This window comes from Aptenodytes forsteri, unplaced genomic scaffold (assembly GCF_000699145.1).
Source record: "Aptenodytes forsteri isolate BGI_AS27 unplaced genomic scaffold, ASM69914v1 Scaffold209, whole genome shotgun sequence".
In the NCBI taxonomy this organism is placed as follows: Eukaryota; Metazoa; Chordata; class Aves; order Sphenisciformes; family Spheniscidae; genus Aptenodytes; species Aptenodytes forsteri.
In genome coordinates, this window is record NW_008795034.1 from 3427431 (window position 1) to 3445043 (window position 17613).

Consider the following 17613-nt stretch of genomic DNA (forward strand, 5'->3'; position numbering starts at 1 on the left):
GGGGGGGGGGAGTGAGCAAGTGGCTGTGTGGTGCTCAGTTGCCGACTGAGGTTAAACCACAACAGAGACCAAAGCTTAAAAAAAGCCTAGGTCTAACAATAACAAGCAAGTCCAAGAAAACTGTACACAACTGTGAATAGGAATACTGCCCATGCCAAAAGGAGCAGTCATACCAAATCAGTATCTTATATTCATTCTAAACTCTCAGTAGGAGCAAAGAATTCTTTTGTTTGACATTTTATGACCATATGGCTAAAAAGAAAGCATGAGGGACAAATACAAAAAAACAGGTAACAACAAACTCCTACATAAATATAAGCAAATAATCTGAGAATGTAAGGATGCTGAAAAAAGGTTTCATGAGACTTGGAAACTGCTTACAGTTACTCTGAATACAGTCATTCAACTCCCTTGACTACGAGGAATTTATCTGGGTTGCAAATTTGACTCTGCTTTCAATGCAAAGATTTCTGTGCTAGAGCACTGCACAGACAGGCCTGGTCCTCCATGGTTAAAAAGCTCAGGCCCACTGCTCATGAACACAGCTACATGGCTTCCAGTCCTGTCTGGCTTTTCCTTCACTGATTTTCCAGAACTGGAGAGGTCTATAATGGCGACCTTGCAAAATCAGCTCCGATAGATCGTGACTTACTAATGTTAGTTCAAATCCTTCCTAGTTCCTACATACCACTTGGGTATCTCCGCACAGTGATGCTCAATATTTCAAGTTTGTGGAGCACTTATTAAGCTTATGCACAATATCAGATCACAGCTGGGTGCACCAGACAGTCCTTCAAGGGTCTGCAGCACTGTGAAATAACAGAGCAGCAAAAGTCTAAAGGGACTGATTCTGAACCCAAGCTAATAAGATCTAATGGACCTGTGCTGCATTTGTACAGCATCCTCCACACATCATCCAGGATTTCTCTGATGCAGATTATTCTATACGACGAAGAACTGAATGTACATGAAAACAGGAACTTCAGTCATTCACTAACTGTAGGATAAAACATGAATTCAAAATATCTCTGATACATAATCACCAGAATTTTCAATACCAACATTAATAGAATGCACGTGTGCTAATTCCCACAACATTTACCAAAAGAAAACTCTCTTCCTCGTGGCTTGAAACTCATATTGGACCCATTGGTTTGAGAATTAGTTCGAACATCTGTTGTTTGTTGTTTATTAGGACCTGTAAAAAGACATTACATATATACATGCAGAGAGCAGAAGCAAGCCATCATATGAAAAAGAACACAACATCAAACTTGATTACTAGAGAAAACTTAACTTCTGAATCAAGAGTAGACTAAAAAACCCCGTAAGAAGTTCTTCTAGGGTTGTATTTAAGCATTTGGTACTACTGATCACGTCTGTCATTTCTCTACTAAGGACTACATCAGTTCCCACATCTCTCCTTGGAATAAAAGGCCCAAGCAAGCTGTCAAACTCCAACATTATACATAACCATCACCTGCACAGAATCCAGTATTATTAAGAAACGAAAAATAGAACTGTTTTTATATTAAAGTGTACCTGGAGCCCTGAAATGAAACTGAGTTTGCTACATGAGGTGCACGTATAAGTTAATTATAGGCTATGAAAACTGAGAAGAACAGAAAACATCAAAAGAATAGAATAGAACAACATTAGAAGACTATTTAATGGTATTTCTTCCATACCTTCTTCAACAGTAACTTCAATCTCTGGGACGTTTGAATTGTCTGCAGGACTTCGTGACCTTTTTGAACTCTTTGGACTCATTGCTGGAAGTCAATATAATACAAGGTGTGATGCACAAACCCTCTATAACGTATATCCTGCACAGCTAATGAAAACACAGCTGTATTCTGAAAATTCCAACAGACTGAAGAATCACTTGTGTCTGTACTAGGTACAGTCTCCATTGTAAAATCTGAACAATACAGTGACACAGCATTAAAAAGCAGGCTTAGTACTCTTGAAAAAGGCAGGTATCACACCTAAATTTTCACTCCACTAATTCAGAACAGAAGACTTCAGTGTTTCTAAGTGCGAGGGACAGCTTTGGTACTTTTTATTATCTAAATAACAAAATTATTACCTTCTGATTTTTTTATAGACAACTTAAACGTAAATGGCTTTCTTTTTTATTCTTTTCTTACAAAACTTCATTGCTATTTACTTCAGTTCACACCTGTAAGTTAAATATGGTTTAGGCCATTAATCGCAAAATAAAAGTTGTCGAAATTGGGTAAATTCCATTTTCTGCATTGGAATAGTCCTAAGTAAAAAAAAGTAGATAAATTTATGTTTTGAGTAACTTTTTCAAATGAAAGCAGATTTAGAGGCTACTACGCTAGATCATCTTAAATAAAATCATCTTAATAAGGCCTTTTGTTTGCGACACCCGTATTTTTTAACCACAAAGATCTCTCAGTCTGCTAAGGAAGCAGAAAGTAAGTATTTATGAATTGATGGCAGCAAATAATACTTAATTGTTTATTTTTAGTGTTTATTTTACTAGCCAGTCCTGGAGGCAAATAGGAAGTGACAAGCTCAGGCCTAAAAGTTGAACAGAACACAATCCAATCAATTACACATGCAAGAAAAAAAATACAGCAAAATGTTACAAATTTCTTAGAATTCATTCGAGTTCCGATTTACATAACATCAGCTCTCTATAACAAAATTCTGCTAGAAACACGGGTGACTCTCCATCTACTATAACCACAAAAAGTTAGAAAACATAAAGCTACATTTTCTACTCTGTAATTTTCTTCTGGGTTTCCCCTAGATCCTTGATGCATGAAACACGCAATTTATACATCTATTTAAATTTAATAAGGAAGGTATATCCTTTTATGAGGTAAAACATATGTGCAAAATGTTCTTTCTGTTTCATGGAAACAGAATTTAGGTAGCATTTAAAGCCTAAAGTTGCTGGGAAGAAAATCAAATAGCTTCAAAATCAGGAGTAAAAATAACTGAATTACGTACTTTTTAACAACAAATTTGATTTTGCCACTCCCACGAACAATCCTTTCAAGGCGTGGAATTCCAAACCATGTGGGACTCCGGAAGGGGATTCCTTCTGGCAAGCCTTCGACGTACAAGTACTCAGGGTTTGATTCAAATACAGGATAGGGAACTTTCACTGCCTCTGAAAGCCCCAGAGCTTGGGCTGAAAATAAAAATTTAATGATAGTTTACACACTCAAATGGGTGGTATTTTATCTCAAGTGATTTTAAGAAGCTTGGCTTACAGAAGCTCTGCTACTCAGAGATAATTAAAAAACCCAAGAGAAATATTTAACTAGATTTTCTATTATTTTCTGTAGAATAATTGCAAATGGCGACTTTGTCCATCTTATTACAGACAACATCTAAGTCTGCAGTGCCTAATATTTTCTTTTGTGAACTTTTTTCATCCAAAAGCTTTTTGTGCACATATCATCTCTGTCACACAAGTGGAAAATCTATGGCCTAGGATGTTGTTATAAAGCCATTTATGTCAGTTATAGGGAAGAGTCAGTAAAAAGTAGGTGAGAGGAGTCAAGATTTCCACACCTGACCTAGCACATTTCTGATGTTTAAATAAGTACGGTAAAATTTAAAACTCTTTTTACAGACGAGTTTTAAAACACAGTGGCATTATAAAACAGTTCATTTAACATGTAACTTACCAAACTTCGTATTAAATATCTCTTCTACTTGTTTTCTTAGCTTTGTGATCCTGACGTTCCAATCTTCTTTGGCTGAAAACCAGAAATGGACAGATGTCAGACTATTACCCAGTTCTAGATAAAGAGGCACATTCGAACACAAGAACTTGTAAACTACCAACACAGTCACATCTGCATAGACAAGGACATACAATGAGCAATGATTATTAATAGCAGCTTAAATGATACACGTAATTCCCTCTACATAATGAAAAATCTGTTTAAACGTGGTTACAAATTTCAAGCATTGCCCCAAGTGGGAGAACTTGTTCTTCAGAGCCTTTAGATGCAGGAAGGAATTATTGGCTCTGACAAAGTTGGAATTAATTAATCATAGTGCATAAGAATAACATTCTTTAGAACAGAAGAGGATGCAGAGAGTGCTTTGCTAAACATTTCGATTAGCATAAAAAAAAAAATCATCTTCAATCTTGTTCTCTATTGTAAATAAAAGTCAATTATAGGAGTGCTAGCCAGAGCAGACAATTTGTGGCTTAGGTGGAGAAGAAAGCAAAGGACACTAGCAGCAATAAAAAGCACTACTTTTCTGACAAACAGCATAACTGATTACTTTTCATCATAACCCACAAATAACAATTAACTGCTACTGAGCTAATACCATTCAGAGTTGTGGAGAGCATGCAGGAAAGAAACTATACGGAATTTTTTGTTTCTAAGTAATATTTTTGACTAACAAATTACCTGACCGTCTTTATTTCTAGCTTCTTATACTGTCAAGGCAAGATGCATTCATATTTTTTGCAATCTGGCCTACTTATTTTATAGATTTCACAGGTATTTAACACCTGCACATGTGTTTGTATTTATGCGCAGGTTGTAGTCTCACTGGCAAAGGAATTAGACTAATTTACTTTTAAGAAACGTTGTTTGCAGACTATCTGTTGAGGACACCGGATTATTATTTTGCAACAGAATGATATTTTGCTTAAAAAAAAGGTATAATATTCATTAGCAACATAAAGTACTGCATCTGCAGGAACAAGTTCCTCAGCTTTTGCCTGGGAAAATGGTTTTCACTGGGCTCTAAGCCCAAGAGAACATTTGCTGCGTTTACCTGTCTGACATCAAACCCTGGACCCTGCTAAGCTTTGTTGTGGGCACTGATAACACCAGACTCACCTGTAAGTTAGTGAAAAATATAACTAGTACAAAAAAGAAATGTTATTCTGAAGATTCAAACAGTCTGAGTTTTAAGAATCGCAGCCACCGCACGTCAGTTCTTTCAGAAAGAGGATTTTATTAGCTGGTTTTTTACTGCTATCATTGGCACCTGCTGTTACTACTTCATTGTCAAATTGTCAGTTATATTGTCAAATTTGACAACAATCGGGGTTTTGGCAACGAAACAAACCAATCAACGCTGCCTTTTCCTTCTGCTCCATATTGAACACAGTCTTTTCTACTGAGCTACCCCTCTTGCTGAATATGAGCCTTTTCCTACAATCCAAAAAAAATCCACAGTACGTTGTGATGACGTAAGACGACTACTGATTACATGATTATTAAATCATATTCTTTCCTTTTTTTTCTGCAGAGAGCTCAACACAATTATTTCCTGAAGCTGCAGTTTGTTTATCCAGTGAAACGTGTGGGGAAGAAACCTAGCAAGCCCTGGGTCTTGGTTTGTGTTATTACTACCACCAGATTCATACTCTGGATTGTACACTTCTGTAGCAAGGAAGTATCAACACACCAATTCAGAGCATTCGGTTGTCTCAGGAAATAAAAAACAATCCGGATTCTCTTCATGTGTTAAAGGTATTTCATGCTTACAAGAAGTCATTACAATTCCTTACCAACAGAGGCCTGAAAAAAAGCCCAACAAAGTCAGCTGTGAAACGCTAAGGGGCTCCAGAGCTTTGATTCAGGCCAGGACAGTAACTCCAGTTCTCCCGGGCTGTGAAGGTGATCCGTTCTGTTATTCAAAGACAGCTGGACTGCACCACAATCCAGAAAGCCATCCACGTTCATAATGATCAATTTATTCCTTTCAAACCTCATGAAGAGCATGTCAGCACGCTCATCACAGAAGGGTTGCTTCTTGAAAAACGTTGCATTGATCCAAATTTGTGTCCCCACCAATCCCTTCCATTCCCACTTGGAGACAGCACCTGTCTTACCTGGGGTGTTCGACCTGGGCTGAATAACTTCAGTTGAAGTGAGAGTTAGCAGCTCCGGCCTGCAACCAGAAAGCGAATAATCTGCCCATTCTTGACATAAATTAATTACTACTACTTATTATGACATGAATTGAAAAGTTTGGATTTTTCTATTATGTATTTCACACTTGTGAAAATGCCACAAAGATATTTTGGAAGACTTGTCTCGATTGCAAATACCCCCTTTATAACGCAGAATATTTAACCTGCCTATTTGGTAACTAGAGATCGAATGCTTCATGGCTTAATGAAACCAAGTGCTTGATTACACAAAGGGTGTTTGTTTGGCCTCTTTTTCAAAAAAACCCCATGTTTAGTCATTAAAACAAACACTCACCTTTTGATCACAAATTTTATTCTGTTGCCCGCTTGAACTATTTTTTCAAGGCGAGGGATTCCATACCAGGAGGGACTCCTAAAGGGGATGTTCTCTGGCAGCCCTTCAACACACAGGTCAGTAGGATGGGCCTGAAATTTCTGGTATGGAACAGCTTTAGGCTCAGTGCTTCCCAGGGCCTCAGCTGTTAGAACAAAATACATCCAGTAACTGGACAGTTTGGCCATCAACCTTTATTAAAAGCTAGCTGAGCTACCAAATCTTCAGGCTGTTGCAATCGTGATCTTAGAACCTGGGACGATGCAGGATATCTAAACCCAACAGAGTCCAAGTCTCAGCACATCAAGAACATAAAAAAATTACTTTATTATATCATGTTGATATGGGCAGTCACAATGCCAGACTGAAGATTACTGGGTTTTTCACTGCAGCATAATACAGTGGTTTTATCCAAAGTTTTTAATCTATTATAGAGCATCATGCAACATTTTATTCTAGCTCTTACGAAGCTGGCTATTTTTTTTTTTATATTGGAGAGAACATAAAAATTCACCCAGAAATGTTCTAATACTAATTTTAACGGTACTGCAACAGATATAAATAAGTAACTGGTTGTTTTATTCACCATCAAAGGAAAAAAATCCAAATAGGAAGGAATTGAGAGCAATTAAAAGAGCTGTACATATAAGATTTATAAATTTTTTTAACTAAGAATTTACCTTGTTGATAAGCAGTAGAGCAATACATTCTTTTTCACTCAACTGACAGGATTTTAAATATTTGAAAAAACTGATCAAAGGTCTCATTCACGTAGACGTGCAAAGGAAATAATGAAAGCAGCCTTTTAAGAAATACAAAGCCATAAAAGAAAAGAAAATAATAATACTGTACTCACCAAACTTTTTACAGAAGAGTTGATCTACCATCTTTCTCAGTTTGGTGATTCTGGCATACCACTCCTCTTTCACTGTATTGGAGAGTGACACAGAACAAAGACAACATTCCCTAATTATTTTGGTTATATTGTCAGCCGTTCAGTTTATAGCAGGCATAACCATCCCGCATTTTCAGGTAACCCAGGAAATACTATGCAGAGGAAGTATGGATTCAACTTGGAACTAGGATAATTAATTATAAAAAATGAAATCATATTAAAACTGTACAAAAATCCATTGAACCAGTGACATCGCTCTTGCTACAAAACACACGCAGTGTATTGGCATGAAGAACTGCAATGCTTTCATCATCCGCCTCCAATCTGTAGATCCCATTTGGAGATGGGATTAGTTTTTTGCTAGTTTCATTTTCTGCAAAATTATCTGGACACTCAGTGTAGAATTTGGTATGCATACGGGATGAAAACTCGCATTCAAGGAATTTTCACTAAGCACTGACAACCCCAAAGGAAGCTTTTACAGTAGGTGCACATGTTTGCTCCTTGCTGTATATTCATGTTGAACTTCCAGCATCCATTTCTCCCCACTGTTTGTGGGCAATACTTTTTGAATGGTGGTTAACAGCTACATCAGATGACTCTAGGGTTTTTGTCATTCCTCTCGAGATGACAAGCAGCTTAGTTCCAACTCTCCAAAACGTTTCCTTGACACTACCAAAGACATGACTTAAGTCATAATTTAGACACAGAACCCAACATGTGGCAGCTCTGTAGATTAGCATATCCTGGTGAATAAAACAAGTTTAAATACTGTTCTTCCATCATTTTATCACTTGAGTATCTTTGCTGGTACACACGCACCTTTGGTAGAGTTCATGAGATAAAGTTTTGCACCTGAAGACAGTCATAAGTTTGAGTTCTGCTCCTCCAGCAGAACAACAGAGCACAACGATGACGTTAGTGCTGTCATATTTGGTAGCAGGAATGGTAACAGCTTTTGTTTCTGTTTTGTCATGTCTGCTTGTCATTGGGGATTGTGACCGGTACCCCCTGCTCCCAACCCCTGGTAATGTGGTTAGCATAATTAATGCCATTTTGTAAGGCAGGCAGCCATTCTCTGTGAAGGAGCGGGTCACGTATTCGTTCCCTTTGCCTTCATTCTCAGGCCCTGAAGGTCTTGTGAACCAAGTAGACAAACCAAACAGATTTCTTCTTCCCCTCCCTATTGTCCTCAAGGTTCCGGGGCGCCAGCCCGATTACTCCCTTCCTCACTGGCCTTGAAGGTCCCAGGCACCCAGCCAGCCCGGTGGTGGTGATGTCCCTGGCATGGAACAGGGAAGCGTAACAGCACACGGAGCACTGTCCATAACATCAAGCAGTTACAAGTCCTATGGGGGGAACTTGGACCGGAGCTGCTGCTGGTCAGCGAGACCCTTGACCCCCCGTGGCTAGGGATGCCTCCACTGTCCTCTGCTTCCTCCGAGGATTGGCTGAGTGACTCATCGTCTTTTATATCATTTTTGAGTCTAGATTATGATTGTCATTCTTGTATGATTGTATTATTGATACAGCAAGCCATGTATTAAGATCTGACCCGATCTGCAGAGGTGATTAGAAACCACAGGTTAAGTTGTATTATAAATTCTGTATTACACTACTTATAAATTGTGCTACATTGATTCTGCTTGTGCCATTCTAATCATAAATTCTATGCTATGCTAATTGTAATATCCTGTTAAAAATACAAAGCTTTAATTGTAACTATGATTTAGTGCTGTCATCATTCTGCCAAGGATCCCTAAAAGAATCTCTCTGTCCCCTCAGTGCCGGGGATCATAGTACATATCATACAAATCACTTTTTTCTTCTAAATATGTCTTTGTGACCACCAAGTGGAAGCGCATCAGTCTTGAGCAAGATACTGGACAGCTGCCACACTGTGGGTTTAGTCATCACGCACAAGCAACAACTTCTGCTCCGTAACTGCATTGCACCAGGTTGGGCTATCTTCATGAGCACCTGCTCACGCTTCTCCAGCCATTTCCTGAGCCAAACCATCGCTGCCCGACTGGTTTGTCTCGGAGCCAATATCAGTCTTCTCAGGGCTTCAGGGCTGAGACCATTTCATAAAACCTTCCTGACCACCCTATTTCCCACAGGAATGCAAATGCAAATAGTCTTTCTTCTGCCAGTCAAAATACAACTTCTGTACTCATCCCATTCCTCTCCTGCTGGGGACACAAGCTAGCAGGGGCTATGGACAGAGCAGGATGTTGGACACGGAGCCACAAGGAGCCGAGAGCAGGGGCTGGCGCTACATAGCTCTCTCTCCTCAGATGGCAGCAGACACACGGAGCAGCAGAGGAGACGATGAGCTACTGGGAAAGAGGGAATCCAAACAGGGAGAAAAGAAAACTGGGGGAAAGGAGGCTCAGACAGCTGCTGCCTTCTGAGCTGTGTTCCCTGAGATGTTATCAACAGCTTTCACAGACGTTCTCTTCTCTCAGAAATAATGCAGAGGTCACACATGAATATATCATCATTACGAGTTAGTGAAGACAAGCAACATAAAGCGACTGTTCATAACACTGTGCCATAAAAACGGGTTACTACTAGTTTTCTTAGCTACAGGGGTTTTACGGGATATGAAATGTACCTGCTTTGTCTTCATAATCAGCATAACCATATTAAATATGACAAAAACAACAGAGAAAGGGGCTAATTTAAAAGCCCATATAAGAGTACAGTTAAGCTTAAGACTCAGTCATTACCCTACCTACTATTTTTGTAGTCAAATTTGGTGCTCAAAGGAACAGTAGGTTATTAAGACTCAAGACACTAGGTTAACTTATACTGCAGGAAAAGTTTAATTCCCACACGCATGTTAAAGCGACATCCTTATGACATAATTTCTTTGCTTAATTTAGATCCTTAACATTCACTTTAAGTACAGTCTTTAACATACTTTTTACAACAGAAGACTACGAGTATATAATACAACATAATGGTGCTGCAGTAGTGCAGATACTACCATTGCTTGCGTCCCTGTCTGAACTAAGAATTTCTCTGGTATTACTAAAAATTCAACAGTTCAACCAGGCTGAGGTTGCCAGTTAGCATTTTGGGGTTGGGAGCAATTTGTTTGCTACTATTGGTTCAGGCATACGAGCTTTCAACACTTGGCTTAATTGGACAATTAAAAAAAATGCCCTGAAGCCCAAGAGACAGTAAAATACAACTGAAGAGAAAAACAAGTCCAGGAAAGTAATTTACCAACTAGTGCCCATGCAAAGGCACAATTCTTTCAAAACTTGATTTTTTTCCATACTAAACTTTTTTCTCCCAACTTGAGGGGAAATGCGTTCATGGGTGTAATCATAACAGAAGTCTGTTCTTATAGTCTTTTTTTACACGGTCATTTTTGTTACCTTTGGATGGGTGCTCAATGGAGACAAAACATGTAAGAGCATGCGTCTGCTGAAAAGTATTACTGACGGCAAAAGTGGTTAGAATGCACTAGGTGAAAATGGAGTGCCATCATCTGAGCAAGTCAGATTCTACAATAACAAATGTCACTATAACCAGTATGTTCATTACTGCATTTCAGTTAATCTAATTTTGGCAAATACCATATATAAGCAATTATTCCATGATACAGACAGTTCCCTACCCAGTAAACTCTATCAACTATGGAAACTACTGCCTTTTCTCTATATCTCAACAGTCTAACGCTTAGCGCTCTGTTTTTCCTTCTGGCCAGCTGAATCAAATCAGTTGATAGCGTTAGTAACACTGGCTTGGATAGCCAGTGGAAAATTGCTGTCACTTTGTAGCTAAAGAAAATTCAAAACAAGAGGAATTATTTGCAATGTGTTATTAGTAAAAGCAAACAGTAGCCACCGTACAGACTGACTGTACTTGTACAACTCACATGTCTGAGGACCTACCTCCTGCAACTGGTTTGTCCAATGGTAGATCATCTTGTGTCGAATTCAAAAGCTCATGCCTAAAAGATTTAAGATACATACTTCAACAGTGACATACACCTTGATAAACCAGAAGTTACAGCCTCAAGTTACCACTGAAGAATCAGAAAAAAAAAATAACAGGGGACATCACGATCCTCAATGTTAAATTCCAATTAACACCGAAGTATTATAAGAGCTGGCTGGAACCCTACTGACAAAAACATTTTTCATGCCTGATACCCATATCCACCTGAGCCATAACACTTCATGGTAACATACAGATTTACATTAAAATTATCTCTGAGGTCTAAGACGCACCTCATCAGAAACAAAGATCCAAATCAAAAATTTAACCTTTAAAAATGAAAATCTCAAAGCAGACATTTCTGTTTCCCAAATACATCTAGTTTTATCCATATTAGAACAACAAAAAATTTAAAAATTCTGACATTTCTCACAGAGCTGAACTGGTTTTTGAGCCGATGAACAGCATAAATTAATTACTGTTAACAACTAAGACAAATTTGACAAGAGCAAGTGCCAGCATTGCATAAATATTGAAATCTACACATAGTGTCCGATTTTAAGCGAGACAAAAGGTAGATCTACACTTCTTCCTCTTTTCTGGTTACGTGCAAGCGTTAGGATGACAGAAACTGAACATATACCTCTCAAATACGAGAAACTAGCATCCGTGCTAAAGGCAGCATGCACAGAGGCATGGGCTGTCACTACCACCAATTCTGAGCCTGACCACTGCCATCAGCAGATTCCTGTCCACTTTGAAAACTCTTGGATTAGGCCCTACACCACTGAACAATAGTAAAACGTCAGCTGTTACTCACAAGAGCTTCATTTAAACTGTAAATGCCCATCTGTGGTGTGAAACATCACATCTGTCTGTGAAGTGAAGCACCAAACTATAAAAGGTAAATATCCACCCACTACCAAAGCTGCGCATCAGTCTGCCACAGTCGTTCCCGCAGTACTGGATCTCAAAGTGCTCTGCAGCTCCGAGATCCAGCACCCGGCATCCACAGATGCCGGCATCTCTCCCTGCATATCCTGAATTCAGGCTCGGTCCAGGCTCCCTTCCAATCCCACCTGCCTTTGCAGAAAGTAATGTCAGGGTTCTTCTAGGAAAGACACCAAGGCAAGAAAGGAGAAAAAGAGAAAGAAAGGAGCCCAGAACATCTCATAAGTCTCATGTCCTCACTTTAAAGGCAGACGACACTCTGCCAGGCTAGCTACAGCAGGCAACTGAGCCCTCAAGCAGTTTCTATGTACATCTAAGGTCTCCCTTCATGTACACTATCTGATCTACCTCCAGACACACCAAGGACATGCATCCAACTAAATAACAGGAACCAGCAGCTATTTTGGCCTCAAGTCTGCCCTTGGAGATGCTATACAGATACAGCTGTAGACACCTTGATACAGCATTCCAGCAAGAAAAAAAAATAAAAAGCACAAGCTGAAATTTAAGCCAGGATCCTCAGACAGCATAAAATATCCCCAAGTCAATAGCTTTCAATGTGTATTAGAGCCACAGAGATTAAAATAGTACAAAGAGATCTGCCCATGACAAAAAGTCCATAATATCGAAGAGATCTGTCCAGATCTCAGCCACCGCTGTGGTGCTCTGGTGACCTGATAAGCTGAATTTGTCAGAGTGAACATCAACTAAAAACGACTCATCAGCACTGCAAAAGAATACGTCAGTAGAAATCAGTTTGGAAGTTCTTGAAGATAAAATGAAGCAGAGTGGAGCCAGCAGAAAACAATGAGTAATATAGGGACAAAAATGCAAAATTCCTTACTTTTTAATCACAAACCGGATCCGCTCCTTTGCTAGAAGTATCCTCTCAAGACGGGGAATGCCGTATGTGGATGGCCGCCTGAAGGGAATTCCTTCTGGCAGCCCTTCCACATACAAGTCTTCCACATGTGACTGGAAGAGCGGGTATGGGATAGACACTGGACCTTTTGCTTTTATAGCTTGAGCTTTAAGAAAAAAGGAGAATAAAAACATTAGAGTAGCTCGTGGCTCTACTCAGATTATCTGTTTGATATCACTCTGAAAAACATTTAAATTAGCAGACAGGCAATAAGCCCCTCAGCACATTTCAACATGCAAGCATTTGTATTTGTGGGGGTTTGTTTTTGTTTTATAGCAAAATCACTCTAATTCACAGTAAACAAGCTGCAGACCTGCATACATATGCAGATTCTCCTCTTCTCCCTTTACTCTGTAAACATTTAATAACAGAGACTGCACCTGTTACAGTGAAGTTTCACAGTATTTTGGTTTTGTTTAATAGCACATTTTGAAAGATGAAATTATCTAGACTTAATTATAAACAAAGCATGTTTCAGTTCATTAGCTCTGATTATTATTATTTGTTAATACTATTGGCTTAGAAGAGTCATTAATGCCTTGGAGGAGGGGCACACATCTCTTCTTTTGAGTGAATTCCTAAACCTTCAGTGTATTTTAGAAATCCAAGGAATCACTGATGAAATAAACAGTACACTTCGAACAATGTCGAAAAAAGCACGACCCTACTAATGAAGTCTTTGAAGCAAATGAAAAGCAAATAACAGATTCACCCACTGCTGGAAAATAACCTCAATGTATTTCTTTAAGTTATGAGGACCGTAATCATATCGATACACTTATCAGGCTGGCAAATACTGGAGAATGGCATGATGGTTTGCAAATACCAAGCGGGCTAATTGCTTTATACTCACAAGGGTACATTAATTTTGTAGGCCACGCAACAAGAATTCTCTATTACCATCTGACTGGTCTGCAAATAGTTTGGTACATTCTGGTTTTTTGCTACGGAAATTAGATGCAAAACATTATTTGTGGAGAGAAAGGCCAAGCTAAGGCCAAATTAGAGTACAGTGATGTCGTGGCAAGGTTTCTGAAAGCAAAACTACTCAATGCACCTTTTCAAGCAACTTAATGTAACGTGAAAGTGGCCAGTGGTTCAGACATCGGTGTATACAAAATGCTCACGTTAACTCACAAATTCTTAAAAACAATAAAACAATTTAGGTTTTAAAGGCATTTGGGTAACATACTCCGTCAACCACTTGGAAGCAGAACAGTTCTAGGTATGTTTATCACAAAACAGGAAAGCTTTGAAAATACTGTATGTCTCTTAGTCTTATATTCTGACGAGAACCGAGTATCAAAATTTTAGGACACTGTGAGAAGAACTGTGTTTCAACTAGACTTGGTTTCAACTGCCAAATATAAGATGGCCAAAACTGGAGACAGAGAAGAGATACGTACAGAGAGGGACACGAACCTGAAGATGACGCTTACAAATAGACTAAAGAAACCCTATTCAAACCTGCGTCAAAGGAGCTGCAGAACAATCACCAAAAGAGCTGTTATGTATCACACCAGTCCTTCATTAAAGTAGATTTTTATTGCAGTCACATACGTCTTCCAAGAAATTAATAAAATTATTCTCAGCCCTGGAGGCTGTTGTGGCACGTGGTGAAAAAGCATAACAAATCCAGATGGAAATGAGCATTTGTGAACCACAGTTAGCCGCAGGAAAAAAGATCAAGAACATCACTAAAATCTAGATCACTACACAGCATCAAGTAAGAACAGCTTCAGAGTAACAAAAATCCTGTCTGTTTAAATAAGTAACTAACAACAGGTAAGATTTTACAAGTGAGAGTCTTTATTTCTCTTAAATCAGCAAATGTTTTAGCAAATACTCTTCAGACAGCCTAAGAACACGATCACCATCGCAGTCTGCAGTGAGGCTTCTTAGATTTGGAACCTTACATATTTTTGCATAGGAATCCTATTGAATATAGGTTTCATTTTTATAAATGAGTTTGTATTTGAGAGACACTATCTTGTGTTTACAGTATAAAAAGTAATCCCATTTAGTTTACATCTAAACACAAAAATAAATACATTTTCAGACATGTCAGTTGTAATGGATGACAATGACTGACGTTGCTGAAACATTTTGGAGCTCCAAAAGCCAACAAGCCTGAGGAGCATTCTGGGAATTCTGACATCCATAACTCATTTCAGTAAATGCGAAACTGCATGTGCATACAGATAGAAAGAATTGGAATCTGATATGGAATTGGTTTCTGAATCAATGAAATGTTGCCATCCACAGAGAAAAAGGGGATAATTTAATACCATCTGGGCTGCTATGGAAAGTCAGGAATAGCTCTGCATTCAACAGACTCCACAGGAGATTTTTAGGCTGGCTATGTGCAAACAGCAAACCCAAAATTAAAGCAATTCACTACGAATGATGCTCCTTTCTAGAGCAATTAAAATACTGTAAATCAGATTGTGAACTGCTTTTACTTGGTCTGAGTTGCTTTCAGTGGGCTGTTTAAATGTCAGATGATAGCCACACCCAAAACATGTAGTAACTCCAACATCACAAGGTCCATTCTGAAAGCACTTCCACTTTTCACTGCAGGAGCACCACCATTTATTTTGAAATTTTTGCTGATGCTGTTTCAGCCTGTGATATGAGGACACAAAACATGTCTAGGTGCAACATCTGGAGACAAATTCCAAAGACTAACACGTGTGCTTTTTCTCTCCAAGAACCATTAACATATAATTGTTGCTTCACTGCAAATCAATCATAATCAGAAAGGAACAATCAAGCAGTGGTAAACCTCTCCCCAGAGCCATTTTAAAAGAGTATTTCACTCAAGGACTCAGTGTAATTACAGAAAAAAGGCCAGCTCTCTTAAATGTGGGTGGCCCCAGACATGAGCACACTGGAACTCCAGGAAACTGAGCACAACTGAAAAATAAAATCAAGTTTTGCGCTTAGGTGCCAAACACAGGCACCCAATTTTGAAATTACTCTGCTCATCAAAAAAGCTGCTTTCCCCAGTTTTAAGTCTTCTAATAATATTTAACCCTTTGGTGCTGTCAGTACTGGTGTGCTCCTGAGCCAACGCCAAGACATATGCCAAAGAGCTGTGATTTACGGTGTCAAAGGACTAGAGACAATTGTTTGGAAAGGAGCGTAACACATACCGTATTTTTTTTCAAACAGCTCTTCAACTTGCTTTCTCAAGTCTGTAATTCGCGCATTCCATTTCTCTGCAAAGAAAAGAGGAGGACATGTCAGAGTACAAAGGAAACTGAGGATCTCTTGTAAAATCTGTGTTACCCCTAATTGAAATATGCAGTGTGCTTTTACTGCTCACTTGCATATAGGTGCCTCTGGAGTACGGTATAGGCTATACCATAAAATACATGGATACCTTCAGAAAGAAAAAGGATAGAATAAAATGTTTGAGATTACCTCCAAAACTTGTGCAGATGTTAAATCAAGTTTAAAAAAATAAAAGGACACAAACCAGGCTAAAGTAACTCCAAAAGCAGTTTCTCTTTGAAGGCTCAGTCAGCAGCTCTCACTACCATCAGGGGTAAAGTCAGTTTGCAGCCGCTGTTGATAGTTATCTAAATCTGGGTGCTGAAAAGTTTAATTAGTGAGACTTGATAAAGCTTACAGCGAGTACATGAAGTTGTTTTGGCGCATCTGTACAGCTATCTGGCTCAGAAGGCATCATGCTATCCTCTACCTTAATCCAGTATTTCTCCAAGTCCTGATGTTGCAAAACATCCCCATAAATCCTATTTCTGAAAGAAGATGAAGGCTGCAAGACAGAAGTTATCCAAATCCAATCGTGTGTTCCATGGAGAGCTGGATTAAACGGCGGAATTTTAACATCTAATTTTCTGCCTGTGACAGAGCGCACATGTTTTCACAGCTTTTTGTACTATCTCAATGCGTTTAGGAAAATGCTGTAACTCTTTTGTAGATGGTACCAGATGCTGGCTGGCCTTTATGAATGAGTTAATAAACAACTGTACTTACAGCTTATTTCTTACACTAAAGACTTGAATCTAGTAACTGCAGAGGTCAAAAAATGAGGCCATTCAAGCTATTACACTGCCAGTTGTCAGAAAATTCTTGTATCAGACAAGAGAGAGGATTGAATTTCGAGTCCGTATTGAAAGGGTTTTAAATATTCATTCTCAGACCAATGTATACAACTTTGGTGGCCATTTTTAAGCTTATAGTTTTTAAATGTAACTTTATGGATATCAAGAGACCAGCATGCTTCAGATATGGGCAAGAATAAGGCCTTGCTTAGAGGGGAAAGGGTGTTTTGGCACACTGCCTCTCATCCAGACATAAACTCTTCATTCTAGTGACCTGGCATATCACCTACATCAATTAACCTGTTTATGTTTTGAAATAACATCCATGTGGATAAAATCCATATAATTGCTTCTGCCACCCTTTTTACTGCTATCCTGCAGTACACAGCTTCTTAGCTGACAAATGTCTTGAGCTCAACGTTTTCTGCTCCCATGTCACTTCAACCTTGCAATATTTCCCTCTTTAATTTCAGATGTATAGCCAGATGAAGCTCTTTCTGATTCCAGCACAACCACCAACTGCATTTTTTGTTGACCTGCAGAACAATGGATTAA

At 38.8% G+C, this 17613-nt stretch overlaps 1 protein-coding gene across 5 annotated transcripts in view; it reads right to left on the minus strand.

The window, feature by feature from the left end:
* Positions 1-17613, minus strand: part of GTF2I (general transcription factor IIi) — a 78992-nt gene that overhangs the window by 15674 nt on the left and 45705 nt on the right. For all 5 annotated transcript variants that reach the window (XR_002086143.1, XM_019471310.1, XM_019471311.1 and 2 more), the window contains exons 13-23: positions 16144-16209; positions 12911-13094; positions 11070-11128; positions 7123-7194; positions 6228-6411; positions 5852-5910; positions 3672-3743; positions 2986-3169; positions 2494-2550; positions 1689-1774; positions 1103-1198 (exon numbers count right to left, since the gene is read on the minus strand). Coding sequence is in view for 4 of the 5 variants with exons in the window: in XM_019471310.1 (XP_019326855.1) it covers positions 1103-1198; positions 1689-1774; positions 2494-2550; positions 2986-3169; positions 3672-3743; positions 5852-5910; positions 6228-6411; positions 7123-7194; positions 11070-11128; positions 12911-13094; positions 16144-16209 (1119 nt within the window). In the remaining variant the exon portion in view is untranslated. The remainder of the gene's footprint in view (positions 1-1102; positions 1199-1688; positions 1775-2493; positions 2551-2985; positions 3170-3671; positions 3744-5851; positions 5911-6227; positions 6412-7122; positions 7195-11069; positions 11129-12910; positions 13095-16143; positions 16210-17613) is intronic.